The sequence below is a fragment of the Lepus europaeus genome, unplaced genomic scaffold (genome assembly GCF_033115175.1).
Source record: "Lepus europaeus isolate LE1 unplaced genomic scaffold, mLepTim1.pri SCAFFOLD_105, whole genome shotgun sequence".
NCBI classification, from domain to species: domain Eukaryota; kingdom Metazoa; phylum Chordata; class Mammalia; order Lagomorpha; family Leporidae; genus Lepus; species Lepus europaeus.
The window spans coordinates 457,900-483,113 of NW_026909023.1; the positions used below are offsets into that span (position 1 = coordinate 457,900).

The following is a 25,214-nucleotide window of genomic DNA, read 5'->3' on the forward strand; positions in this document are numbered from 1 at the left end:
GAGCGGGCGTGGTCGGTTGTCGGTGGAGCCCGGACGGGCCCCGAGCTGGGGGCGTGGAGGGGCGCGGCCTCGGCCCGAGCCGGCGCCGTTGGTTGGTGCGCGCCGGGGGGCGTGGCGCGGGCGCCGCCGTTGGTTGGTCGGCGGCGGGCGGGGGCGGGCCATGGCCTTGCTGCTGTGCCTGGGCATGACGGCGGCGCTGGCCGGCGGCTGCCTGCACTGCCACGGGAACTTCTCGGAGAAGTTCTCCTTCTACCGCAACCACGTGAACCTCAAGTCCTGGTGGGTGGGCGACATCCCCGTGTCGGGCGCGCTGCTCACCGACTGGAGCCGGGACACGATGAAGGAGCTGCGCCTGGCCATCCCCGCCGAGATCAGTGAGTGTCCGCGCCCGGCGCCGGCTGGGCACGCCCCGCGCGGCCGGGCGGTCACCGCCGCCCCCTCTCGCTCCAGCCCGGGCGAAGCTGGACCAAGTGGCGACAGCGGTGTACCAGAGGATGGATCAGCTGTACCAGGGGAAGATGTACTTCCCGGGTAAGGGGCGGACTGCGGGGCGGGGCCGCCCGCCGCCCGCCGCCCGGGCCTGACCGCCCTGTTCCCGCGCGCCCAACCCTTCAGGGTATTTCCCCAGCGAGCTGCGGGCCATCTTCCGGGAGCAGGTGCACCTCCTGCAGAACGCCATCATCGAGAGTGAGCACAGGGAGGGTGGGGGCGGCTCCCGGAGCGGGGCCCGCGGTCGCCGGCGCAGGGTCCGCGGGGCGTCCCCGTGGACACGCGTTGCCTCCCGCCCCCCCCCCCCCCGCAGGCCGCATCGACTGTCAGCGCCACTGTGGTGAGTGAGGCGGGCGGGGGCGGCGGGGGCCCAGGGCCGCCTGCACCTACAGCCGGGCGCCTTGCAGGCATCTTCCAGTACGAGACGGTCTCCTGCGGCAACTGCACCGACTCGCACGTCGTCTGCTTCGGCTACAACTGCGAGTAGGGCTGGGGGCCGCCCACGCCGGCGGGGGGCGCGGCGGGGCCCCCAGCTCCCCTGGGCAGGGCGGGGGCCTCGGGGCCAGGCCGCCTCCCAGCCCGCTGTGCCCTCAGGTCCTCGGCGCAGTGGGAGACGGCGGTGAAGGGGCTCCTTGCCTACCTGTGAGTCGGGGCTCTGGCGCGGACTCAGGGAGGGGCAGCGGCCAGGGCCACTCGGCCGCCCTGACCCCACACCTGCTGTTGTTGCAGAAATAACTGGCACAAGTAAGTCCCCCTCCCCCGCCCACGGCGGTGAGTACCGGGCCCCCGGGCACCGTGGGGGTCGGAGGGCCTGGCTGGAGGGTCCCTGTGGTGTCCGTTCCTGCCCCGAGCTGTGGGCAGAGCCCCAGTGGCCAGGCCCTAGGGCCACGGAGGCACAGCCTCAGCCCCATAGGCTGGGGTCTGACCTGGGCCCCGTGGTCTTTCAGCCAGGACATAAACACGAGGTAGGCGGGGCCTGGGCTGGCGCGTGGGGGGGGCAGGGAAGGTGGGGCCTGGGCTGGAGCGTGGGGGGGCAGGGAAGGCGGGGCCTGGGCTGGCAGGGTGGGTGCAGGGTGGGGTCCTTGGGGACCGGAAGGCGGGGCCTGGGCGGGCAGGGTGGGGTCCTTGGGGACCGGAAGGCGGGTCTGCACCTGGGACCCACCGGACGTCACTTCCTCATCCACCGCCCGCCGTGCACCAACTCCTGCTGGCCCGGGACCCCCAGAACCACCCCAGCCTTGTGAGTGACAGGAGGGAGGCTGCAGCTGGGGGTGGGGCGGGGGGCCCCTGGGTTGGGGGAGCAGGGCTGAGGGCGCCTGCCCCCCCCCCCGCAGCCTGGTGTCACCGAGCCTCCCGTGCCTGGAGCCCCAGCACCTGGCCAACCTGACCCTGGAGAACGCCTCCAAGTGCCTGACCCAGCACTGACGGCCGGGCCCTGCCGGCCCGCGCCTGCTCCTGCTGCAGGCTCGCTGCGGCCCCCGCCCCGGCCCCGGCCCCGGCCCCGGCCCCGGCCCCGGCCCCACCCGGCCGTGCAGGCCTGGGGAGAGGGTGGTGGGTGTGCACATAGCAGGGGCTCCTGGGCGGGGACCCAGAGCTACCCGGGGACATTAAAACTGTGAGTTCTCACCTGGGAGCGGTTCTTGTCCAGCAGGGGCACGGGGGAGGCAGGCACCAGGCAGGTCCGGGCGTGCAGGCCCCGGGTCCCCCACGGCCCCAGCAGAGCCCAGGCAGAGGGAGGGGTGCATCTCGGTCCTGGTCGCCACCCGAGCCTGGGCCTGGTGGCGGTGGTGCCCGTGGCGAGCCTGGGCCTGGTGGCGGTGGTGCCCGTGGCGTGGCTAAGCGCAGCACACAGGCTGCGGGCGCTGCTTCCTGGGAGGTCTCCCTGCCCTGGGGGTGGGGTCCGGGAAGGGCCGAGCCGTGATGTGGGACACGTGGGGGAAGCTCCATGGGTCAGAGCCACGCGTGGCCGCTGAGCACGCCCAGGGGGCCACTGCACTCGGCTGGGAGCCATGGCAGCCGGGCCCAGCGGCCACCCAGGTCCACGCAGCTCCTGCCGGGTCTCAGGTACTGCTTTGGGACCCCTCCGAGGGACGGCCGGTGTGGTCACACCCAGGCGCGTGCTGGCTGGGGGTCACGGCTTCGTTTTGAGAGGCAGATCTGGGTCATTCTGAAACGTCTTCAGTAGGCAGGGGGGGGCCAGCTCACAGCTGGGCACCCACGTGGGGACGGGCCCCCAACTCCCAGCAGGACGCCAGGATCCAGAGTGGAGGGGGGCCCAGGCCCCTGGACACGGGGTGCGGGCCTCTTCCCCGGGGCAGCACGCCCGGCCCAGCGGCACCGCAGGGGTCACGGGCTCCCGCGCCTTTCCTGGCTCTGTCCCACAGCCCTGGGCAGGGGGCTCCCAGGAGAGTCGGGGTGAAGGGGCCCCGTGGGGACCATGGGGGGCGGGGGCGGGGCCACAGGCACTCAGCAGGCCGCACGCCAGGCTCCATTTGCAACTTTATTGATCATCTGGACACAGATCACGACAGTGGCGGGCAGGCCCCGTGCCCTCGGGACGCGTCCTGGGGTCACGCGCACGCTGTGCTAGGAACGCTACATGCTAAGTGACATCGAGGGGAGGTACAGCGTCACGAGGCCGTCAGCGCCGAGGAAGAGGCCGGGGTCCCCCCACCGTGCCTGGGGACGGCCAGCCCCAGGGCGCCACCACCGGCGGCGCGGGCAGCGAGCGCACCCAGGGTGCTGGCCCTGCGCCATCAGGGCGCCCACAGGTGCCTCCCGCAGCTGTGGGTGCCACGTAGGGACAGACAGGACACGGAATGACGACGCCAGTCACCCCTGAGCAGAGCCCAGCGAGACGGGCTCCCCCTGAACAAGACGGTGGCGCCAAAGGTCCCATCCCCTGGCCCGGCGGCCACATCCGTTCCCACCGCGGGTCCTGGAGGGCAGCCGGCCTGCCCTGTGCCTCCCCCACCGCCCCGCCACTCGGGGTGTCTGGGGGCGCGAGCAGCTGATGGCCCCGGGGGTGGGTGGGCACCACATCTACCCGCCGAGCACCCGCCCCTGCTGCCTGCCAGGCCCCAGCCCGGGGGTCCCGGCGGCCGGGGGCAGCCCCCGCGCCGGGGCCGCCGCCTGCTGGTCTGGGGCTGGGTGAGGGCAGAGTCGGAGGACAAATAAACCAACGCCACAGGCCCGGCCGTCTGCACAGTGGACAGCGGTGCGGTTCAATGCGCGCGGCTCAGCACTGGGCCAGCGTCCCCTTGAGCTCGTCTAGCAGGCTGCCCAGCATGGTCGCGTCGCTGCACTTCCCGTCCACGGACACGGAGCGCTCGCCCTGGGGGGAAGGGGCGGGCTCAGACCGGCCAGGCCACGGCACAGCAGGTGAACCCGCTGTCTGCCGCGCCGGCGGCCCGGCCTGATGTGTGGGCCCCTGCCGCCACGTGGGAGGCCGGTGCTCCAGAGTTCACTCGGCGTCGCACGGCCCAAAGCCTCCCTGTGAGGGCGCTGCACCGGCACCAAGTCCGCGCTTTCTCCTGCCGCCCTCCCGCCTCGGGGCCCAGGCGCGGCTGGAGGCCGTGAGAAGCCCAGGAGTCTGGGCAGAGCTGCCCTGGCGGGGGTGGCTCTGACCCCACACAGCAGGGGACACGCCAGGCCCTCCAGGGCAGGACAGGCGGCCACGGCCCTCGGAGGCAGCTGGGAGGTGACGCCTAAGCCAGCCGACCCAGGATCCGATGGCGGCCGGACGCAGGTCGTCCAAACTCGCCCAGCTCCCAGGCGGAGCCGCATGAGGCACCTCCAGGAAGAGGCTGGCAACTCCCTCCCCACACTGCAGAGACGGGGAGACAGGGGGAGACGGGGAGAGACAGGGAGACAGGGAGATGGGGACACGGAGAGACGGGGAGACAGGGAGACAGGGGGAGACGGGGAGAGACAGGGGGAGACGGGGAGACACGGGGAGACAGGGGGAAACGGGGGGAGACGGGGAGAGACGGAGAGACGGGGGAGACAGGGAGAGACAGGGGGAGACGGGGGGAGACGGGGAGAGACGGGGAGAGACAGGGGGAGAGACAGGGGGAGACGGGGAGAGACAGGGAGACAGGGGGAGACAGGGAGATGGGGACACGGAGAGACGGGGAGACAGGGAGACAGGGGGAGAGACAGGGGGAGACACGGGGAGACAGGGGGAAACGGGGGGAGACGGGGAGAGACGGGGAGAGACGGGGGAGACAGGGAGAGACAGGGGGAGACGGGGGGAGACGGGGAGACGGGGAGAGACGGGGAGAGACAGGGGGAGACGGGGAGAGACAGGGGGAGACGGGGAGAGACGGAGGGAGACGGGGAGAGACAGGGAGAGAGGGGGAGACGGGGAGACACGGGGAGATGGGGACACAGAGACAGGGAGACACAGAGAGATGGGGACACGGGGAGACAGGGAGAGATGGGGACACGGAGAGAAGGGGACACAGATGGAGAGACAGAGACGAGGAGACATGGGGAAACATGAAGAGACACAGGGAGACAGGGAGAGACGGGGAGACAGGGAGGCCGAGACCAGGAGCTCCCCAAGTGGGTGACGGGGCAGCGAACCTGAGTGTGTATGGCCAGATGTACCCACTATGACAGAGCTGGCTGGCCCCCCAACAGGTGCCCAGCTCCACATGGGCGCCGCACGCGCCCGTGCTGACCCCCACCCGGGCGAGCCACCCATGGAAGCCGGCGGGCTCACCACACGCAGCAGAAACCAGGGCCACCGTGAGCTCCTGTGTCCGGGGCCATGCAGACAGGAGGCTCCGCACACACGCGCTCCCTGCAGTGTCCCAGCTGCACACGGCGCCTCAGGGAGGCTCACGGGCTCACGGGCCCACCCCAGGGCCACGGCCAACAGCGGGGGGGGGGGGGGGGGGAGCCAGCGCCCGGCCCGCCGCACCCACTCAGTGCTGGCTCGAGTCCCGGCCGCCGCGCTTCCAATCCGGCCCCCTTCTCACGCCTCCGGGGAGGTGGTGGTGACGGCCGCAGCACGCGGGCCCCGGGACACTGTCCTGCAGTCCCAGGCTCTGGGCTCAGGCTGGCCAGGCCTGGCCGCTGTGGGCATTTGCACAGGGGGCCCACTCTCCCTCTCTGCCTTCCACGTACAATAAATACATCTTTAAGATAAAAGCGGTCACAGCCCGCAGCGCAACAGCGGAGTAGGCCCCCAGAGCCCCGGCGGGCGGGCGGGCGGGCCCTGGCTGCCCCAGCTCACCTTCTTCACCAGCAGGCACACGTGGTGGCCCTGGATGGAGCGGCTGTACATGGAGGCGCAGGAGTCCACCCTCTCCACCACTGTAACAGAGCGGGCGCCTGAGCCACGCGCGCTCCCATGGCGGCGTCTCCCACGTGGAGCGTGGTCCCCGGGGGCCCTCCCACGGTAGTGTCTCCCACGTGGAGCGTGGTCCCCGGGGCCCTCCCAGGACAGCGCCTGCGGGCAGGGCAGGGCCCCTTCGCGGAGGCCACCCTCAGCAGTGGCTCCGAGGGGCCCAGCAGGGCAGAGGCTCCAGTGGACACAGGGAGCCCCAAGCACGCGGCCAGACGGAGGGGGGGCTGCGGGGGCACGTCACCCCCTTACCGGAGAAATGGTGGTGAAAGCAGATCTTTGCCAGAAGGTTCTGGAAGGACATGCTGATGCCGTCAACCTTGACGGAGCTCACGCTCAGGTCCCCAGACTCCAACAACTTGGCAAAGGCGTCGCTGGGGAGGACAAGGGACAGGGAGGGGGGCGAGAGGTGGGGACAGGCACGGGGACGCCAGCCTCGATGCGGCTGGAACGCCCCCACCCGGGTGCAGAGGGCCCTCCTTGGTGGGGCTGGGCCTGGGGGTCTCCGAGGGTCTTGGAGATGCTGACTGGGCCCCTCACGCAGAAGTCCTAACACCCAGTGCCCCCGTGGGAGTGTCTGACGCCCCGTCCCCCCAGCCTCCGGGGGGGCTGTCTGGAGAGGGGTGAAGGCTGGTGGCACGAGCTGGTGAGACCAGCACGCCCATCGGGACGGCTGTGGGACAGCCGAGACCGTGCCACCACAAGCCAGGGACGGCCCCACAGCGGCAGTGCCCGGAACGGAGAGGGGGTGGCCGCTGCCAAGGCCACGGCCCGCGGCGAGTGCGGCCTCTGTGCTCTGTCCCGGAGCAGGCGGCAGCCGGGCCACACCTGTAGCACGGCGTGGTGACCAGGTACGAGCTGCAGCTGAAGAGCAGCTTGAAGTCCAGCTTCTCATGGGTGGCCCCCTCCTCGTCCTGCGGCAGAGCACGGGGAGGGGCTGAGGGGACAGCGCGCCCCGCCCTGCAGCCCCGCCCTCCTGAGGCCGGCTCGCGCCCCGGTACCTTCGCGATGAACGACAGGGTGCCCTTGAGCTTCTGGGCCATGACGATGCTCTGGACGCTGAACACGAACCGGGCTTCGTTGGAGACCCCTGGCGGGCGCAGGAAACAAGACCTGAGACTAGGGCCGGGCTCGCCCAGGAGGAGGGAGAGTGGGAGGAGCCGCTGCCTGGCGCGGCCTGGCCTGGCCGGCCCAGGAGAGGCCACGCCGCGGCTGACCTGGGGGCAGCTGGAAAGGCACGGGGACGCCGGCGTGGACGGAGCAGCCCTCGGGCCGGGCCATGCGGGCGTTGAGCGAGTCCAGCACGTTGAGCTCCATGCCCTTCAGCAGGCTGCGGCCGTGGTTCTCCAGGATGATGGACACGGTCACCTGGCTGTCCTGCAGGCTGCCCTGGACGTCGTACGTCTGTGCGGCCAAGGCCAGGGTGGGCAGGTGGCGGGAGCTCAGGGGCCCACCGGAGTTCCCTGATGTGAACCCCGCACGCCCTCCGCCCACGGGGGCTCCCCCTGCAGGGACGGCGCCGTGCTGGCCCTGTGGCCGCCCTGGCCACAGCAAGCGGACCTCGTGGCCTGCAGCGGGACACCGCCCTGGGAACCTGCCTGGGCGCCCCTCGCCGTCAGCACGCCCTGCCTGGCCCGCCCAGGGCCCTGCCCGCCCACTCACCATTTTAACGTACTCGTTCTCGGCCAGGAGACAGTAGCTGGACATGGGCTGGGGAGAGACAGACACTTGAGGGGTGCGTCACAAGCCCTGCGGCGCCCCTGCTGGGGGGTTGGGCTCTGATCCCGAGACACGGCCTCCAGGGCCAGGACCACGCCAGCTGTACCCCGGTGCTGACGAGGGGCTGCGGCTCTGCCCGAGGCCGCCACGTGCCCAGCTCCGGGCCCCACTGCCCGCACGCCCCGGGAGCGGAGCCGAGCGGCGCGGGAGGCAGCCTCACCGGCAGGGGCTCCTCCTCCAAGGAGCCGTTCTCCACGGGCTCCGGCGCCTCCTCCGGCTCCGGCCTCTTCTTCTTGGGTTTCTTCTTATCTTTGGATCTCTCCTCCTTCTCCTTCTTGTGTTTCTTCTTCTTGTGTGTGGACGACTTCTGGGACAGGAGGGGAATCTGGGTCGGCTCCGGCCCACAGGCAGCCACTGTGGAGGGACTCAGGCCGGCAGAGCACCAGTCCCAGGGTCAATCGGCAAGAGCATCGGGTGAGAGGGCCGGCAGCTGCCCAGTGTGCACGCCCACGCACGCGCCCACAGGACCCAGGCCATGTGCAGAGTGGAGCCCTACGCAGCCAGGGCCCGGTGAGGTTCAGGGAGACAACGCTGGCCACCAAAGGCCACGCGGTACGGACTCCAGACAGGAAGGGGACCCGTGGTCGCCCAGGCTGGACCGGCAGACGGGGACAGGTGATGGAACGTTCTGGAATCAGGCGCCCCTGACCTCAGAGGTCGTGACGGACAGCGCCAGAGCAGAGGACGCGACCCGGGGACGGGGTGTGTGGGGGGGGCCCTCCTTGGTCCCCCGGGGGCAGCAGTCGACCTCCCGTATCTGGGGGCCTGGGTCCCAGGGCAGCTTTCTGCTAACTCCCCAGGGGCAGCGATGGCCCCGTGTCTGGGTCCCTGCTGGGAAACCCGGATGCAGCTCCTGGCTCTCGGCTTCAGCCGGGCCCAGCCCTGCTGCTGTGGGCAAGTGGGGCGTGAACCAGCGAGCCAGCGACAGCGGTTCTGTCCCCGAACACAAAGCAGACGGCTCTGGCAGCATCCGCAGCCTGCAGATCCCCCACAGGGCCCCGCTCCAGGCCCGGCCGCGGCCCCAGCCCTCACCTTGCCCAGGTCCTGTGCCGCCTCCTCCTCTCTCTTGGGCTCCTCACTGCCGTCCTTGGGAGCAGCGACGGCGCTCACCCCGAGCTCAGCCTGCGGGCACCATCGGGGACTCAGGGCAGGGACCCCGGGGCCACACCTGAGGAGGCCGGGGCTCCGCACCCCAGCCCAGCCGGCCCTGTGTCGGGGCCCAAGGGCTGCCCTCCCGCCTTGGCCTCACCCTGCGGGGTCCCACAGGGCAACGGGGCCGCCTGGGAAGTGGCAGAGGCCAGCCGTGGGGAGAGACGGCCCCAGAGCCCCGGGTCCCTCGTCCCTCCACCAGCACTGTGCTGGGCGCACCCCAAGAGTGGAGGCTCTTACCGTGGACGGGGCGGTGGACAGCCAGAGGTCCAAGTCGTCACCCTGAGAGCACCACAGGCTGTCAGCAGAGGCGGGACAGCCCTGCAGGGGAGGGGCAGGGGACGCGGGGCAGCAGGGACGGGCGCCCCCACAAACGAGCACCAGGGGACACCGGTGTCCTGGGCTGGCCGCCCCGCCCCCACCCCATCTCCAGCCCTGGCTATTGCTGGCCACGGAAGGTCCAGACACCCTGTGGTCCCGCAGGGCTGACCCAGGTGCAAACAGGCAGTGCAGGGGACACGCCTGGGGCCCCACAGGGGAGCCACTGCCTCCGCGCCCCCTCCCGCCACGGCCTGCCCCCTCCTCTCTCCACTGCCCCCTCCGCCCTCACCTGCTCGCCCTCCTGCCCCCTCCTCGCTCTGCCCCTGCCCCGCTCCTTGTGCGGCTTCTCCTTCTTCTTGGGCTTCTTGCTCTTCCTCTCCGCCGCGGGACCCTCCTTCTCGGGGGACTTCGTGGCCTCCACATCCCTGTGCTTCGGGACGGGCAGCTTCTCGCTGTCGGCCAAGGGCCTGGGGGCGGAGCAGGGCCGTGGGGGTCGGGGGTGGCCTCGCGGCAGGCCCTGGGGCCCTGGCCAGCCCGCGCCTGCGCTCCCTGCCAGGGAGCCCCAGCCCACCCCGGGGTGGCCCTCCCTTACTTGTCCAGGTCGATGTCCAGGGCCCTGTAGGGGTCGTTGGGGTCTTTGTCGTCCTCATCACTGGGCAGAGCGTTCTGTGGGCACAGAGGAGTTACCCGCGTCGCCGGGGGCCACCGCGGGCCATGGTCCCCTCCTTGCCGTCCACCTCAGCTGCCTCAGCAACCGGGCCTGGCGCGTGGGGCTGCCCAGGGCCCCCCGGACACAGCCCGGTGGGAGGCTGCTGGCGGCCACAGCCCCGGGGACGGCGGACATGGGCAGGGCGGGCGCGGCGGGGATGGGCAGGGCGGGCGTGGCGGGGACGGGCAGGGCGGGCGCGGCGGGCACAAGGGCAGCAGGCGGACCTCGGGCATCTCCTCGGTGACGATGTCCACCTGCTGGGCGGGCGCGATGTCCTCGTCGCTCTCGGTGGGCAGGGAGCCGTGCCGGCGCCGGCCCCGCTTCTCCTCCTTCTTCTTCCTCTTCTTCCTCTTGTCTTTCTCCAGCTTCTGCCGGTGCCGCCGCTCCTCCTCCAGCCTCACGTACTGGTCCGACAAGGGCAGGCCTGCGGGGGCAGGGCGCTCAGCCCAGCCCGGCGGAGCAGCCCCCCGCCCCCCGCCCCGCCGGGAGGAGCAGCGGGCTCTTGCCTGGAACTTTGAGCGGCACCGAGAGGTCGATCTGCACCACGGGGATGTGCTCCACGCCCGGGGCGTCCTGGTAGCGCTGCGAAGCCAACGCCGAGGTGTCAGGGACACGGGCACGGCCGCGCCGGGACAGCTCGGTGCAGACGCCGCCTCAGCCGCCCGCAGGCCCCAGTCCCAGCAGAGGGGGTGTCCGGAGACCCTGGGCCACGAGCAGCCCCGCGGCACGGCGGGGTCCTGAGGCGGGGGAGGCTCCGGCACTCGGGCACAGTATCTCCGCTCTGCCGAGGAATCCCCTCGTCCACCGCTGACTTTAAAATAACAAACAACCGGGGCCGGCGCCGGGGCACAGCGGATAAAGCCGCCTGCAGCGCCCGCAACCCACGTGGGCGCCGGTTCGAGTCCCGGCTGCTCCACTTCCCATCCAGCTCTCTGTTGTGGCCTGGGAGAGCAGAAGATGGCCCAGGGCCTTGGGCCCCTGACCGGGGGGGGGAGACCTGATCGCCACATCTCTGGCCATTGCGGCCAACTGGGGAGTGACCCAGCGGCTGGAAGACGCCCCCCCCCTTCAGATAAATAAAGTCCTCTCCCAGAACCTGCCTGGGAGCCTACAGCCCTGAGGGATGCTGGGGCGGGCAGGGTGTGCGGCGGGGCAGAGGCGGAACCGACCAGCGGGCCCACCCCGGGCCGACCCAGACGCTCCAGGGCGGCTGTGCCCCGGCCAGCACAGCTTCCTCCTGCCAAGAGGCACGGCCCTCCACTTCCCACTCACTGCCTGCGCCCGTCCCGGCAGAGCCACGGGCTCCCCCACAGCCCAGTGTGAACGCCCACACAGCCCTCCCGACAGAGCCCACGGCCCAGCGTGGACGCCCACACAGCCCTCCCGACAGAGTCCACGGCCCAGTGTGAACGCCCACACAGTCCTCCTGACCACAGAGCCCACGGCCCAGTGTGGACGCCCACACAGCCCTCCTGACCACAGAGCCCACGGCCCAGTGTGGACGCCCACACAGCCCTCCTGACCACAGAGCCCACGGCCCAGTGTGGACGCCCACACAGCCCTCCTGACCACAGAGCCCACGGCCCAGTGTGGACGCCCACACAGCCCTCCTGACCACAGAGCCCACGGCCCAGTGTGGACGCCCACACAGCCCTCCTGACCACAGAGCCCACGGCCCAGTGTGGACGCCCACACAGCCCTCCTGACCACAGAGCCCACGGCCCAGTGTGGACGCCCACACAGCCCTCCTGACCACAGAGCCCACGGCCCAGTGTGAACGCCCACACAACCCTCCCGACAGAGCCCACGGCCCAGTGTGAACACCCACACAGCCCTCCTGACCACAGAGCCCACAGCCCAGCGTGAACGCCCACACAGCCCTCCTGACCACAGAGCCCACGGCCCAGCGTGAACGCCCACACAGCCCTCCTGACCACAGAGCCCACGGCCCAGTGTGAACGCCCACACAGCCCTCCTGAACACAGAGCCCACGGCCCAGTGTGGACGCCCACACAGCCCTCCCGACAGAGCCCACGGCCCAGTGTGAACGCCCACACAGCCCTCCTGACCACAGAGCCCACGGCCCAGCGTGGACGCCCACACAGCCCTCCCGACAGAGCCCACGGCCCAGCGTGGACGCCCACACAGCCCTCCCGACAGAGCCCACGGCCCAGTGTGAACGCCCACACAGCCCTCCCGACAGAGCCCACGGCCCAGTGTGGACGCCCACACAGCCTTCCCGACGACAGAGCCACGGCCCAGCGTGGACGCCCACACAGCCCTCCTGACCACAGAGCCCACGGCCCAGTGTGAACGCCCACACAGCCCTCCTGACCACAGAGCCCACGGCCCAGTGTGAACGCCCACACAGCCCTCCTGACCACAGAGCCCACGGCCCAGTGTGGACGCCCACACAGCCCTCCCGACAGAGTCCACGGCCCAGTGTGAACGCCCACACAGTCCTCCTGACCACAGAGCCCACGGCCCAGTGTGGACGCCCACACAGCCCTCCCGACAGAGCCCACGGCCCAGTGTGGACGCCCACACAGCCTTCCCGACGACAGAGCCACGGCCCAGCGTGGACGCCCACACAGCCCTCTTGACCACAGAGCCCACGGCCCAGTGTGAACGCCCACACAGCCCTCCTGACCACAGAGCCCACGGCCCAGTGTGAACGCCCACACAGCCCTCCTGACCACAGAGCCCACGGCCCAGTGTGGACGCCCACACAGCCCTCCCGACAGAGCCCACGGCCCAGCGTGGACGCCCACACAGCCCTCCCGACAGCCCACGGCCCAGTGAGCGCCCACACAGCCCTGCCCGCTGCCCTCGGCACAGCTGCACTGGCGGCCCAGGCTCACCTTCTGGGGGGACGGCGAGCTCTTGATGTAGAACGGGTTGCTGGCCTGCTCCTGCCTCCTGGCCTCTCGCCGCTGCAGGGACAGGGGGCCGTGAGCAGGGCTGTGGGAACACGCGGGAGCATGCCTCCACCCCCAGCCCTGGGGTTTTGTTGTCGTTCACTCCTGGGCAACTGGGCCGGGAGGCTGGAGGCGTGCGTGGTGGCACAGCCCAGCAGGCAGGGACAGCCGTCTCAGGACGGCCTGGAGCCGCCCGGCCTCTCTGCACAGCAGGACTGTGACCTGGGTCTACGTCCCCCGGCCCCCAGGGCTCCTGCAGCCATGGCTCTCGGCCCCTCTGGGGGTTCAGGACAGAAAGAGGGGCTCGCAGGAGGGGCTGCTGCTCTTGCCTCCAAGAGAGGACGGGGCCGGGGGGGGGTCACAATGCAGACAGAAAGGCGCCCCACGCAGGGAAGTGACACGGACGGCAAGGAGGGGACCGAGCGCCCCCTGCGGGCCTGGCACTGGCACTGCAAGGGTTCCAGTGTGTGGCAGGTCACCAACAGGGTGCCACGCAGGGAGCGCGGTGGGACACACACCGTGGCCGGGAGCCTGGCTCAGGGGAAGGACACGGAAGTGAGGCCCCGAGCCTCGGCACGGCCCGCTCACCCGGGCCAGCTCCTCCTCGTCCAGCTCGGGCTGCCGGGGCCCGGCCTGCCTCTGCTCCTCGTCGTGGAAGATGGCCTTGGGCCTCTCGTCCTCGGACTCGCTGTCTGAGGGGGGCTCGTTGATCCAGGCATCCAGATCTAGGCTGCGCCGACACGGGGGTCACACAGCGGCCCCCCGAGAGCTGCACCCCGCCAGCCAGAGCATCTGCCCCGGGCGGGGATCACCGCGGCCCTTCTGTGTGACGCCCACACAGGGCTGTGCCTTACAGACGAGGCACCCCGGGGCCTGGTGCTGAGCCCCACCCCCCGCGCTGTCCCCCCCACAGGGCCCGGTGCAGGTGGCCGTGGCTGCAGCACCCCTGCCCCAGATCCCTCTGTCCTCACCCTTCAGGAACCGGAACCTTCTTCTGGGCCTTGGGGGCTACGGGGTTCAGCTCCCCAGCGAAGAGAGCACTGACTTCCTCGCCCACGGGCACGGCCTTGGCCTGCAGCTTCTGCACGTGTTTGACCAGCTGCAGGATGCAGGACGCCTGCGGGCGACGGGCAGGGCAGTCAGACGCCCACTCCCGCTCGCAGCCCGGCTCACCTGGAGAGGCCCAGCCCTGCAGAGCCTCTGCCACGTTCTCGTTACCCGGAGAAGGTGCAGAGAGGCCCACGTTCACGGACGGAACGAGGGTGGGGTGACCACAAAGGGGACACACCGTACCTTGCGTCTGCACCCGAGAGCCCACCGCCCTGCCACGGCACAGGGAGAGGCCCCGCGTCCCAGCGCCAGCGCCTCCCAGGGGTCAGCGTCACCCACCTGCCCTCCCGAGTAGGGACAGGGACCAGGAGGCGCCGTGCTAGCCTGCGGTCTGGCTCACGGGACCCAAAGGTTCCAGGCCCTGCTGTGAGCCTCCATGTGTGGCCAGGAAGGTGCAGAGCCCCGGGGCCGCCTGCTGCCAGCCCGAGGCTGCCTCTGGGCTGACGGACCCAGTCCCAGCTGCGGCTGAGCTACGAGAAAGGATCCCACCAACTTGCTTGGGAAAAGGCAACACAGCGGCCCAGGCGGGCAGAGGGCGCAAGGTCGGAGGTTGGAGGTCGGGGGCCAGCCTTACCCGCTCCTGCACCTCCAGGTCCGCGCTCTGCACGAACTGGGGCAGCCGCTCCACCAGCAGCTGGGTGACCTCGTGCGCGGCCTCCGGCTCGCCCGCCTGCTCCTTCTGCTGCAGGATGCACGCATAGAGCTTGAGCACGTTCTGCACGTACACGGCCTGGATGTGGCCTGGCAGCGTGGTGACCTTGGGCCGCAGCATGGCCTCCAGGGTGTGCTGGGGCTCCTGCAGGTGCCTGGGGGACGAGGGGCCGGCTGAGGCCACACACTCCCCTCCCCGGCAGCACCCCAGCAGTGAGGAATGGACCCAGGGGCCCAAGACGGGGTCTGAGGGGACACCCCTGGGGCCCGGGGGCGGGCACGGCGGCTCCGTCATCAGCGACGCCCAGGTGCCGAGGCCCAGCCTCCCAGCCACGGCGAGGCCACGGCGAGACCCCGGCCTGCCACGCGCACACCCCAAGGGAAGCGTGTTCCGCCAGCTTCTAAACCAAGAAGACCGCGGCTGAAGGCACCGCCCGCGACCCCGACTGGCGCCCCTCTGGCTGCTCTGCTTCTGGTGCCGGGGAGAGCGCCGGAGCGTGGCCCGCCGCTCCACTTCCAGTCCAGCTCCCTGCTAACGTGCCTGGGAGAGAAGGCGGCCCAACTCCCTGGGCTCCTACATGCACGTGGGAGACCCAGGAGGTGCTCCAGCTCTGGCGTCAGCCTGGCCCAGCCCTGGTCGCTGCAGCCATGTGGGGACTAAGCCAGCAGACGAAGACCTCTCACTCTGTGACCGGCCTTTTAAATAACCTTTAAAAAAAAGGGCTAGTACAACACCAGACGAAGAAGGAGGAAGAGCAGCTGGGACTGGGAGCGGCGTTCACGGGGAGCGCGCATCGGAAGCGGCTGCACCGCCGTGTCTAAGACCTTGCTACCCTTGTCTGACAGCCACAGGTCTCCGGGCTCGCCATGGGCGGGGACCTGCCCCGGGCATCGGGGGCCTAGGGCAGACAGGACCAGCCCCTCGCAGCTCCCGGGGCCCTGGAGCCGTGTCAGCACAGGGAGGGCAGCAGGCCGAGGACGCAGACCGGCCTGAGAGGGCGTGAGCCAGCAGACGCCCAGGCAAGGCAGCTGTGGGGCTGTGGGCACCGGGAAGGCCTGGCCGGCTGCGCACCCCTGCCCCCAGGCCCATATAGCTCGGGGCCGTGGGCACCAGGAAGGCCTGGCCGGCCGCACACCCCCGCTCCCCGCAGGCCCACACAGATGGGGGCCGTGGGCACCAGGAAGGCCTGGCCGGCCACACACACCCGCCCCCAGGCCCACACAGCTCGGGGCCGTGGGTACCGGGAAGGCCTGGCCGGCCGCACACCCCCACCCCCCCCCAGGCCCACACAGATGGGGGCCGTGGGCACCAGGAAGGCCTGGCCAGCCGCGCACCCCCACCCCCAGGCCCACACAGATGGGGACCGTGGGCACCGGGAAGGCCCGGCCGGCCGTGCACCCCCCCACCCCCAGGCCCACTCACTCCGAGAACTCCCCACAGATCCAGGCGGCGGCGTAGAGCACCTCGCAGATGCCGTTCCGCTGCGTGCTGCTGGCCACCAGGTGCGCGCTGTCGAGCAGCGCGGACATCTGCGACACGGCAAACCTGCGGATGGCCTTCACGCGGATGGCCACGTCCAGCATCTGGGCGGCGATGAGGTGGCCGTGGCGCGTGCCCTCCAGCCGGGTCAGCTCCACCAGGATGCTGATGTACCTGTGGGGGAGGCCGTGAGAGGCGGCCGCAGCCGGCGGGGTGGGGGGGTCCGCACCACGCCAAGCTGGTGATGTGCTGGGGGGGTCCGCACCACTCGAAGTTGGTGATGTGCTGGTAGTTGGACTGGCTGCAGATGTCGATGATCTTGGTGAGCAGCTCGTCCCGGTAGCCGGTGCCCTCGGCCTTGTCCACGTGTGCCATCAGCTTCTTCACGATCTCCATCAGGTTCTTCTTGGACACCTGCGGGGCAGGCGGTGAGGGCCAGGGCCCGGGGAGCGACACCGTGCCCAGGGGACCCGGCAGGCAGTGAGGGCCAGGGCCCGGGGAGCGACACCGTGCCCGTGGGACCCGGCAGGCGGTGAGGGACAGGGCCCAGGGAGCGACACCGTGCCCGGGGGACCCGGCAGGCGGTGAGGGACAGGGCCCGGGGAGCGACACCGTGCCCGGGGGACCCGGCAGGCGGTGAGGGACAGGGCCCGGGGAGCGACACCGTGCCCGGGGGACCCGGCAGGCGGTGAGGGACAGGGCCCGGGGAGCGACACCGTGCCCGGGGGACCCGGCAGGCGGTGAGGGACAGGGCCCAGGGAGCGACACTGTGCCCGGGGGACCCGGCAGGCAGTTAGGGCCAGGGCCTGGGGAACCTGGCAGGCAGTGAGGGGCCAGGGCCCGGGGAACCCAGCAGGCAGTGGACAGCGCAGCCAGCCCGCCCAGGGACGCGGTGAACCCATCCCCACAGGAGGACTCCCGGACACGGGGTACACAGGCGGCCACCAGGCCCTGCAACTGCACAGGGAGGAGGAGGCGCGCCCCGACGCCCGCACTGGCCCCCAGGCCACAGGGGCCCCTAGGACAGACACTGAGCAGGAGCCAGGCCCCTGCACTCGCTGCCGCTGTGAGGCGGCACGTGAGAACAGTGACACGCGTGTGCTCCGCGGGGCTGGCACCCCGAGAGCTCACGTTTGCCCGTCAGGGCAGGCGGGCGGTCGGGCGGGCGCGCACCATCCCGTAGAGCAGGTCCAGGGCGCGCAGGCGGATGGACTCGTCCTTGTCGTCCAGGCACTGCAGCACGAGGTCTTTGTGGGACTGCACGGACTTGGGGTGTGTCTTCAGGATCTTGGACATGGCCAGCAGCCCCAGGTACTTCACTGCGCAGAGGTGGGGAGAAGCAGTTTAGCCGGGACACGGCGACAAGGGTGCCAGAGCGGTGGGCCACTGCCCGGCCCCGACAGGCGGGGTGCCGAGGGGACATGGCTCCCCGCTGGTACAGCTGCACGGCCCTTGGAGCCAGGGCAGAGGCTGTGCACCGCGCCTCCAGCAAGGCTCCGTGCGGTGCCCGCTGTAAGACAGAGTAGCAACACGGCACAGAGCCCCGGAAGGCCCTGCTGCTCGCCCAGGTCCTCCTGGCCACTGCTCCCAGGGTGAGGGTCAGGGTCCAACAGCGATCACCAGTGTCCCTCCAGCCACCCGGCGCGCAGGGGTGGGAAGACTCGGGCCAAGGAGGGGCCCCAGCCAGGAGAAGCACCTGCGGCCCCAAGCCCCCTCCCGTGTGCACACTGTGCCCCCACTATACCCCAGGCGGGTCTGCGCAGGAGCAGGCCTCTCCGGGACCACCGGAAAGCTGGTGCAGACCAGGAGAGGGGAGCGGGGCCCTGGGGGCAGCACTACGGCCTCGGTCCATGCAGAGGCCAGGCCCCAGGGCTCCAGGGTGACACAGCCTGCAGGGTTGGGGGGGACTTACAGTTCTGGTCAGAGTCTTCTATTAATATCCTCAACTTCTGAACACAGAGCTGCAAAGAGGGAGCCCTGGTCACACACCACCTGCTGCAGCCAGAGTGGGCCCCTGCCCTGCCCTAGGTGCCGGGGACCAGCCTCGGCCCGCAAGACAGAGGGGAGAGCAGCGGGGGGAAGGGGAGGACAGAGGACCCCGTGCTGAACCCACACAGTGGACAGGTGGGGGCGAGGAGTGGCCCTGACAGACTGGGGCACCCCAAACCCCAGCACGCCACATGCAGAAGCAGGTGCGGCGGCAGTGCCCTGTGCAGAGGGCCGGTCAGGGAGCCCCAGGGCCGGTCCTTGGGTGGACAGGGGTCACAGGCAGTGAAGCCAACGTGGAGGCCCCAGGGTCAGGCCCAGAGCTGTGCCCTGGGGGGCACTGGGGAGCCAGGAGCCAGCAGAGACCCCAGCAGGAGCGCTGGCTCCAGAGTGCAGAGCCGGCCAGGGGCTTCTGGCCACTGCTCAGCGGTGTGCTCACCCCACAGACAGGGGCACAACCCTGCAGGGACAGGGCCGGGTGGGGGCCCGCTGGAGGGGCAGAGAGGCACGGCTGGTTCCGCCCAGCCCTCCCACAGGCCCCAGCACCACCCGCTCCGGCCGGGGTACCTGGATGCTGGCGCTGTGGTTGGGCATGCCCGAGGACAGGGAGATGAGCACTGAAACAGAGGGCCCGGTCAGTCCCACGGAGCCACCGTCCCCCGTGTCCCCCGCACCTGGCCGCCGCCCAGGAGGCACGCGCCGCGGGAGCTCCAGCGGCGCACAGCTGGCCCCGCAGGCCCACGGCTGTGCCCTGAGAAGGCAGCAGCGAGGCTGCCCCATGCCACACCGGGAAGCCTGCACCTGGGGGCCTGCCCGGACCCGACGGGGGCCCGGGACCAAACTGCTGCTGCAGACACGCGGCTCACGCCAACCCCTCTACTGGATCAGGACCCCAGGTGCGAGCCCGGGTGCTGGGGCTCCTGCAGGCCGCGGGGCAGAGGGCTGCAGCCCCTCCACCCATCTCGCCGAGGCCCTCCGTTCCTTGTCCCTGGCTGCTGCTCTGGCAAAGCCAGGTGGCAGAGATGGCCACCTGCAGAGCCCCAGGGTCCTCCCACACCTGGGGCGGTCCTGGGTCCCCAATTCGGTCACCCCCGGCTGCCTTGGTATCTCACTGCACTCAGCCCTCATGCATGGAGCCGAGAGCCCCAAGCCATATCATACGCCGACAGGCTGGGGCTCAGGGCTCAGCCCAGCCCCGAGGCCTCGGGCTCCCTGTCCAAGGCTGCACAGGCCGGGCCATGCCACACACTGCTCTGCACGTGCCAGGCCCCAGAACAGCTCAGCTGGGCCCATCCCCCGCCCCCTCCATCCCCAGGGCCACCTCGACCCTGCCCAGGCCCACCCTGGCCCACGTCCCAGACGCCTCCGCCCACTCCGGAAGTGCAAGGCTGCTCACAGACCCCAGGCCGGCTTCTCGGGAATGACTTAGCAGCCTCCCCGGGCACCCAGGAGGGGCGACCGCTGTCAGAGACACGGGTGCCCTAGCCCAGGGCTCCCCGGCCAGCCAGCCAGGCAGGCAGGAGAACGCCAGCTCTGGAAACCAGTGTGCAGGAAACAGCACAGGGAATGGCGCCACGCGCACTGGGTAGCCCAGCACTGCAGCGCCGGCATCCCGACCCCGGCTGCTCCACTCCCATCCAGCTCCCTGCTGCGGCTGGGAAAGCAGAAGACGGCCCGACTCCTCAGGCCCTGCACCCGCGTGGGGACCATGAAGATGCTCCTGGCTTTAGCCTGGCCCAGCCACGGTATTGCAGCCCTTTGGGGAGTGACCCAGCAGACGGAAGATCTCTCTCTAGCTCTTTCAAACAGATAAATCGACAAACAAGAAAGAAAGAAAAGGAAAAAGAGAGAGAAAGAGAGAGAGAGAGAGAGAGAGAGAGAGAGAAAGGAAGGAAGGAAGGACGGACGGACGGAAGGAAGGAAGGAAGGAAGGGCGGGCAAGACAGGAGACGGCCAGCCGCACCCCGGAGCAGGAGTACCGCCTCGGCTTCTCCCACGTGCGAGGCGGGAGCAACAGGGCGCGGGGCCTTCTCATGGCCCAGGCACCAGAAACACATCCGCCCGAGGCTGTGCGTGGCCTGGCCGCATGCGGACTGGAACCGACTGGGCGACGGCTGATCCGGCCAGGGGCGCGGCAGGACTGGGCGTCCCGGTCATCCCGCAGGACCCCGGGAACACACGGAATCTGCCTGCAGGAGCGCTCGGCGTGGACACACGCACCAGGGGCTTGCGTCACAGCGACACCTCTCAGAGGCTATGCCGGGAGCCAGGGGCCGGTGGACCTCACCCTCTCACACTCCCCAGGGACCTGGCGGGGGAAGGCCATGAGCCGCCAAGGCTGGTGGGCATCGGTCCACTCCAGGTGACCCGAGGGCCACGCCAGCTGCAGGCCAAGCCACCTAGCTCTGTTCCTCGGCTCCGGCAGGGACAACGCTTGGGGTCACTGGGCCTGGGCCCCCACCCCCACCCCGCGTCTACACTCACCTGCGATCACAGTGTTCACACATTCATAGAGGAGGGACATGGCCGACGTGCTGAGGAGAGAAGCGCGAGCCGGGTCAGCAGGGCCCGCGAGGGAGGGGCCCAGTGCGGGCCCGGTCAGCACGGCCCGTGAGGGGGCGCCCAGTGCGAGCCGGGTCAGCAGGGCCCGCAAGGGGGGGGCCCAGTGCGGGCCGGGTCAGCGGGGCCACAGCGGCCGACCCTCCAGACCCAGCCTGGCCGAGATGGGGGGACACACTCCAGGACCTGCATCACAAGGTCCCGACGACTCCTCGCCCCTGCCGAGCACCCTACACAGGCCCCTCCGCCTCTTGTGGCTGCTCCGGGCTCCCGTCCAGGGTCCTGCACCTCCCCAACATCAGCACAGCCCGCAGCCGCTGCCCGCACTGTCCCTGGGGCGGAAGCCGGCCCACCTCTAATAACCACACAGCCCCACCTGCACAGCCCTGCCCTACCCCGTGACGTGCAGTACCACAGAGGGCACCCAGCACCCAACCGCCCCGCGGGTCTACTCTAGGGCAAGACCTGAGGCACAGGTGGACAAGGCCTGGCGCACTCGGCGGACAGCGTGGCCCGGCCACCCTCTCCCTGGCTGGGCTCTGGACAGCGAGCAGCACAGCCCCTGGGCAGGGCAGGCACAGGAAGCTCTCCACTCGGATGCTCCCAGGGAGCGACCTCAGCCCCGACCACTGGAGCCGGGGAGAGAAGGCGGCCGTGGGCTGGGCCCGTGGGAGCCGTTCCTGAGGTCTCAGGAACCACGCAGCCTTCAGGCCCGCCGGCCGCAGCTACGAAAATACCCAGCCCCAGACAGCAGGGCTCTGACTCCATGACCCCAGCAGACGCCGGGAGACCTGGGTGGGGCCCGGGGTCCCAGCTCACGCTGAGCAGCAGGGGCGGGGAGATGCTCCTTCCTGGCTCCTCCCATCACCCACAGCCGCTTGGGGGAGGGGTCCGGAAGCGAGGTGGCCTGTGCACCTGCCCCTGCAGCGCTGCAGCTGCTCCTAGCTCAGAGCCCTGGGCGTGACGAGAAGGCGTGTCCCCCTTGGGGATGGTCCCTGCCGCCTCCCTCGGCCCCGCCCGGCGTCTGTGGCTTCTCGGAGCTGACGAAGGGCCCCTCTGAGACCTGCCCCGTGCGGCAGCCGGCGCGGGCGCTCACCTGTGGATGAGGTTGGTGAGGGGCTCGATCAGCTTCTTGCCCAGCCTCGGCTCCAGCGGGGTCAGAGCGCCGAACTGCAGGGAGAGAGGAGCCGCGGTGAGCGGGGCCGCGCGGCGGGGCTGCGCCCACCGGGCCGCGGGTGCGGGCACTTGCCAGCTTGATGATCTTGATGAGCACCCAGTTGTTGGTGGATGACGTCATCAACTTGAAGAACAGCGGGGCCAGGGACAGGTAGTTCTTGGGGTTGCGCCGGGCCAGCTCGCAGATGACATTGACGGCCGCAGACTGCACCCCTGTGGTCACAAGGGGGCGCCCTCGTCAACGGGGGGGCGGCCCTCAGCAGCAAGGGAGGGCGTCCTCACCCACGGGAGCCTGAAAGACGTCCAGGGACTGGAGTCCTGGGAGCTGGTGATCCCAGACACGCGTGTGAGCCCTGACACACCCAGGTAGACACACACGTGATCCAACACAGCTGGGCACAGGCAACACATGTGACCCCTGCCACCTGGGTGCACACGCGTGTGCAGGTGGTGAGAACTGCCCCCCCACACACACACACACTCCTCCTGGCTTTGCTGAGCAGGCCTGGAAGCAACCACGCTTCAAGGAGCAAACCTGGGTCTGGGTCTCGGTCCCTGGCCACCACCCACCAGTGAGGAACCAGGGTGCTCGAGGCACAGGGGCTCCAGGGTGAGAACAGCGCCGGGCGGGGACAGGAAGGGGGGGTCTGGCGGGGACACGTCTCACAGGGGCGCCAAGCACTGACGCGGGGGCTGTGGTGCAGAGCGGGGTAGACGTGCACAAGTCCACCCCAGGGCAGGCGCACGAGGGGCAGGGAGAGGAAAGGCCACCGCCAGCGAGGGCCGTGGGCGGGGCTGCGGGCGGGGCGGCCGGCTGACCACCAGCAAGGGCCGTCAGTGGGGCTGTGGGTGGGGCCAGCTGACCACCAGCGGGGGCCGTCAGCAGGGGCCGTGGGCAGGGCGGCAGGCTGACCACCAGCGGGGGCCGTCAGCAGGGGCCGTGGGTGGGGCAGGCTGACCACCAGTGGGGGCCGTGGGCGGGGCAGGCTGACCACCAGCGGGGGCCGTCAGCAGGGGCCGTGGGCAGGGCGGCAGGCTGACCACCAGCGGGGGCCGTCAGCAGGGGCCGTGGGTGGGGCAGGCTGACCACCAGTGGGGGCCGTGGGCGGGGCAGGCTGACCACCAGCGGGGGGCGTCAGCAGGGGCCGTGGGCAGGGCGGCAGGCTGACCACCAGTGGGGGCCGTGGGCGGGGCAGGCTGACCACCAGCGGGGGGCGTCAGCAGGGCCGTGGGCGGGGCGGGCTGACCACCAGCAGGGCCGTGGGCGGGGCAGGCTGACCACCAGTGGGGGGCCGTGGGCGGGGCGGGCTGACCACCAGCGGGGGGCCGTGGGCGGGGCAGGCTGACCACCAGTGGGGGGCCGTTCGCGGGGCCGTGGGCGGGGCGGGCTGACCACCAGCGGGGCCATGGGCGGGGCGGGCTGACCACCAGCGGGGCCATCAGTGGGGTCATGGGCGGGGCGGCAGGCTGACCACCAGTGGGGGCCGTGGGGCAGGGCCTTGGGCGCCCACATCCCACAGGGGCACCGGTTCCAGTCCCGGCTGCTCCACTGCCAACCCGGCTCCCCGCTAATGTACTCGGGAAGGCAGCAGATGCCAGACACCTGGCCCCTGCACCACACAGGAAACTCGAATGGAGTCCCAGCTCCCGGCCGTGCCTGGCTCAGCCTGGGCCGCTGCAGCCGTCGGGGGAGCGACAGCAGAGGGGAGATCTCTGCCCCTCCCCCACCCCCTCCCTAAAGGACAGCACCACCAGCGGAAGGCACTAAGCCTTGTGGGCAGCATAGTCCCGGAGGGCAGGTGGCCCCCGGGTTCTCCCTGGGGAGCCAAGCGGCAGCGTGCCCTGGCCAGATCCAGGCTCCCCACACAACCCCAGGACAACACTGAACCTTGAGCTCCACCCGAGGCCGCTCTGCCCCAGGACAGGGCTGGTGGAGCCGGACCGGGGTGTTCAGGAAACCGCCAGGTCACACACGCACACAGGGACAGCAGCCAGCCCAAGGTGCTCTGACACGGGGGCCACACCCGGCCACACCACTGAGCACTGCTCCCCTAGCCACACCACTGAGCACCACTAACCCTAGCCACACCACTGTGCACCACTAACCCCAGCCTCACCACCGAGCAACACTCCCCCAGCCACACCACCGAGCACCGCTCCCCCAGCCTCACCACCGAGCAACACTACCCCAGCCACACCACCGAGCACCGCTCCCCCAGCCTCACCACCGAGCACCGCTCCCCCAGCCACACCACCGAGCAACACTACCCCAGCCACACCACTGTGCAACACTACCCCAGCCACACCACTGAGCAACACTACCCTAGCCACACCACCGAGCACCGCTCCCCCAGCCTCACCACCGAGCAACGCTCCCCCAGCCACACCACCGAGCAACACTCCCCCAGCCACACCACCGAGCACCTCTACCCCAGCCACACCACCGAGCAACACTCCCCCAGCCACACCACCGAGCACCGCTCCCCCAGCCTCACCACCGAGCACCGCTCCCCCAGCCTCACCACCGAGCACCGCTCCCCCAGCCTCACCACTGAGCAACACTACCCCAGCCTCACCACCGAGCACCGCTCCCCCAGCCTCACCACCGAGCACCGCTCCCCCAGCGGCAGGCCTGCACCAGCCATCACGCGCTTTGCCCGCCCCTTGGGCTCCGTCTCCTGCCCCGTGCTGCAGGGGAGTCTGGCTGGGAGCCCGTGGTCCCCGCGGTCCCTGCCCGTGTGGTGCTAGGGCCACACCGCCCACGCTAAGTGGACGCTCAGTGACCCTTGCTGGCCGTGCTGGTACAGCCTCGCCTTCCTCGCCCAAGTCGCCTCAGTTTCCAGCTCTCCACCCCTCCTGGCACCAGCTCCCCAGGGGAGGGACAGCCAGGTGCAGCCTGCTCCACACCGCCCACTCCTGCCGCAGTGACCCCACACAGCGCACGTCTGCCAGCGGGACCTCCCCACTGGACCCCAGGAAAGCCACAGGCCTAGGGTTCCCGCGCCTTCTCCTCCAGCCTAGGTCTCTCTACCACTAGGGGGCGCACTCGGCAAAGCCCACCCCCGCGGTCCAGCAACCTCAGATACAACCAGCACGCTCGCTGCAAACCTCCAACAGCCTCCCAGGGATGAGGGGAGCCGCGGTGGACGGCTGAGCCGGCCCCTGGGGAGCTCCCGGCCCCTCCCGCCCTGCCCCATCCTCACCAATGGCTGCACTGGGCCTTGCAGTCCCCCCAGGCCATGCCGAGCCCCACCATGGCCGGGACGACCCGGGAACGCCCCCAGCACGCATGGAGGGGACGTGGGGGGTTCCCGGGGGCTGCTGCCCCCACAGCCCCCCGAGCCCTGACGCAGAGCCACAAACCAGGGTCGGGGTCCTCCAGCTTCTCCTTCAGCCGGGGGAAGGCGGGGCGCAGCGACTCGGGGTGCTTCAGGAACACCTTGTACATGATCAGCACGGCCTTCTTCCTGATGTAGGGCTTCGTGTGCGACATCTGCGGGCGGGCGGCCGTGGCGTGGGGCTCTGCACCCCTCT

The 25,214-nt window shown here is 70.7% G+C and overlaps 3 protein-coding genes across 5 annotated transcripts in view; 1 reads left to right on the plus strand and 2 right to left on the minus strand.

Annotated features, from left to right (window-relative positions):
- Positions 1-139: 139 nt before the first annotated feature.
- Positions 140-1,992, plus strand: IZUMO4 (IZUMO family member 4). Of its 2 annotated transcripts, none has more exons than XR_009865232.1 (9): positions 140-374; positions 451-531; positions 616-687; positions 803-829; positions 897-972; positions 1,084-1,131; positions 1,219-1,454; positions 1,715-1,729; positions 1,824-1,992. XR_009865232.1 is itself a non-coding variant. In XM_062184895.1 (9 exons), the coding sequence occupies exons 1-9, from the start codon at positions 161-163 to the stop codon at positions 1,912-1,914; spliced, it is 642 nt and encodes a 213-aa protein (XP_062040879.1). In that variant the 3' UTR covers positions 1,915-1,992. The 2 variants fall into 2 exon arrangements, 1 of the variants encoding a protein (XP_062040879.1); XM_062184895.1 differs by lacking the exon at positions 1,715-1,729 and having other exon boundaries at positions 161-374; positions 1,219-1,233; positions 1,437-1,454.
- A 988-nt stretch (positions 1,993-2,980) lies between these two features.
- AP3D1 (adaptor related protein complex 3 subunit delta 1) overlaps positions 2,981-25,214 on the minus strand; it is a 33,172-nt gene continuing 10,938 nt past the window's right edge. The window contains exons 6-32 of one of the 2 annotated variants that reach the window (XM_062184879.1): positions 25,044-25,173; positions 21,754-21,893; positions 21,601-21,674; positions 20,430-20,479; positions 18,513-18,562; positions 17,872-17,920; positions 17,133-17,278; positions 16,225-16,373; positions 15,903-16,133; positions 14,403-14,634; positions 13,690-13,835; positions 13,307-13,448; positions 12,662-12,733; positions 10,307-10,382; positions 10,025-10,224; positions 9,684-9,757; positions 9,381-9,558; positions 9,011-9,052; positions 8,654-8,743; positions 7,782-7,928; positions 7,505-7,552; positions 7,060-7,246; positions 6,844-6,932; positions 6,671-6,756; positions 6,095-6,216; positions 5,732-5,811; positions 2,981-3,823 (exon numbers count right to left, since the gene is read on the minus strand). In XM_062184879.1, the coding sequence (XP_062040863.1) occupies positions 3,728-3,823; positions 5,732-5,811; positions 6,095-6,216; positions 6,671-6,756; positions 6,844-6,932; positions 7,060-7,246; positions 7,505-7,552; positions 7,782-7,928; positions 8,654-8,743; positions 9,011-9,052; positions 9,381-9,558; positions 9,684-9,757; positions 10,025-10,224; positions 10,307-10,382; positions 12,662-12,733; positions 13,307-13,448; positions 13,690-13,835; positions 14,403-14,634; positions 15,903-16,133; positions 16,225-16,373; positions 17,133-17,278; positions 17,872-17,920; positions 18,513-18,562; positions 20,430-20,479; positions 21,601-21,674; positions 21,754-21,893; positions 25,044-25,173 (3,126 nt within the window). In that variant the 3' untranslated portion in view covers positions 2,981-3,727. The remainder of the gene's footprint in view (positions 3,824-5,731; positions 5,812-6,094; positions 6,217-6,670; positions 6,757-6,843; positions 6,933-7,059; positions 7,247-7,504; positions 7,553-7,781; positions 7,929-8,653; positions 8,744-9,010; positions 9,053-9,380; positions 9,559-9,683; positions 9,758-10,024; positions 10,225-10,306; positions 10,383-12,661; positions 12,734-13,306; positions 13,449-13,689; positions 13,836-14,402; positions 14,635-15,902; positions 16,134-16,224; positions 16,374-17,132; positions 17,279-17,871; positions 17,921-18,512; positions 18,563-20,429; positions 20,480-21,600; positions 21,675-21,753; positions 21,894-25,043; positions 25,174-25,214) is intronic. The other variant, XM_062184878.1, reaches the window with a different exon arrangement.
- On the minus strand, positions 3,953-5,327 carry LOC133754437 (uncharacterized). Its single transcript, XM_062184944.1, has one exon. The coding sequence runs from the start codon at positions 5,195-5,197 to the stop codon at positions 3,953-3,955; it is 1,245 nt and encodes a 414-aa protein (XP_062040928.1). The 5' UTR covers positions 5,198-5,327.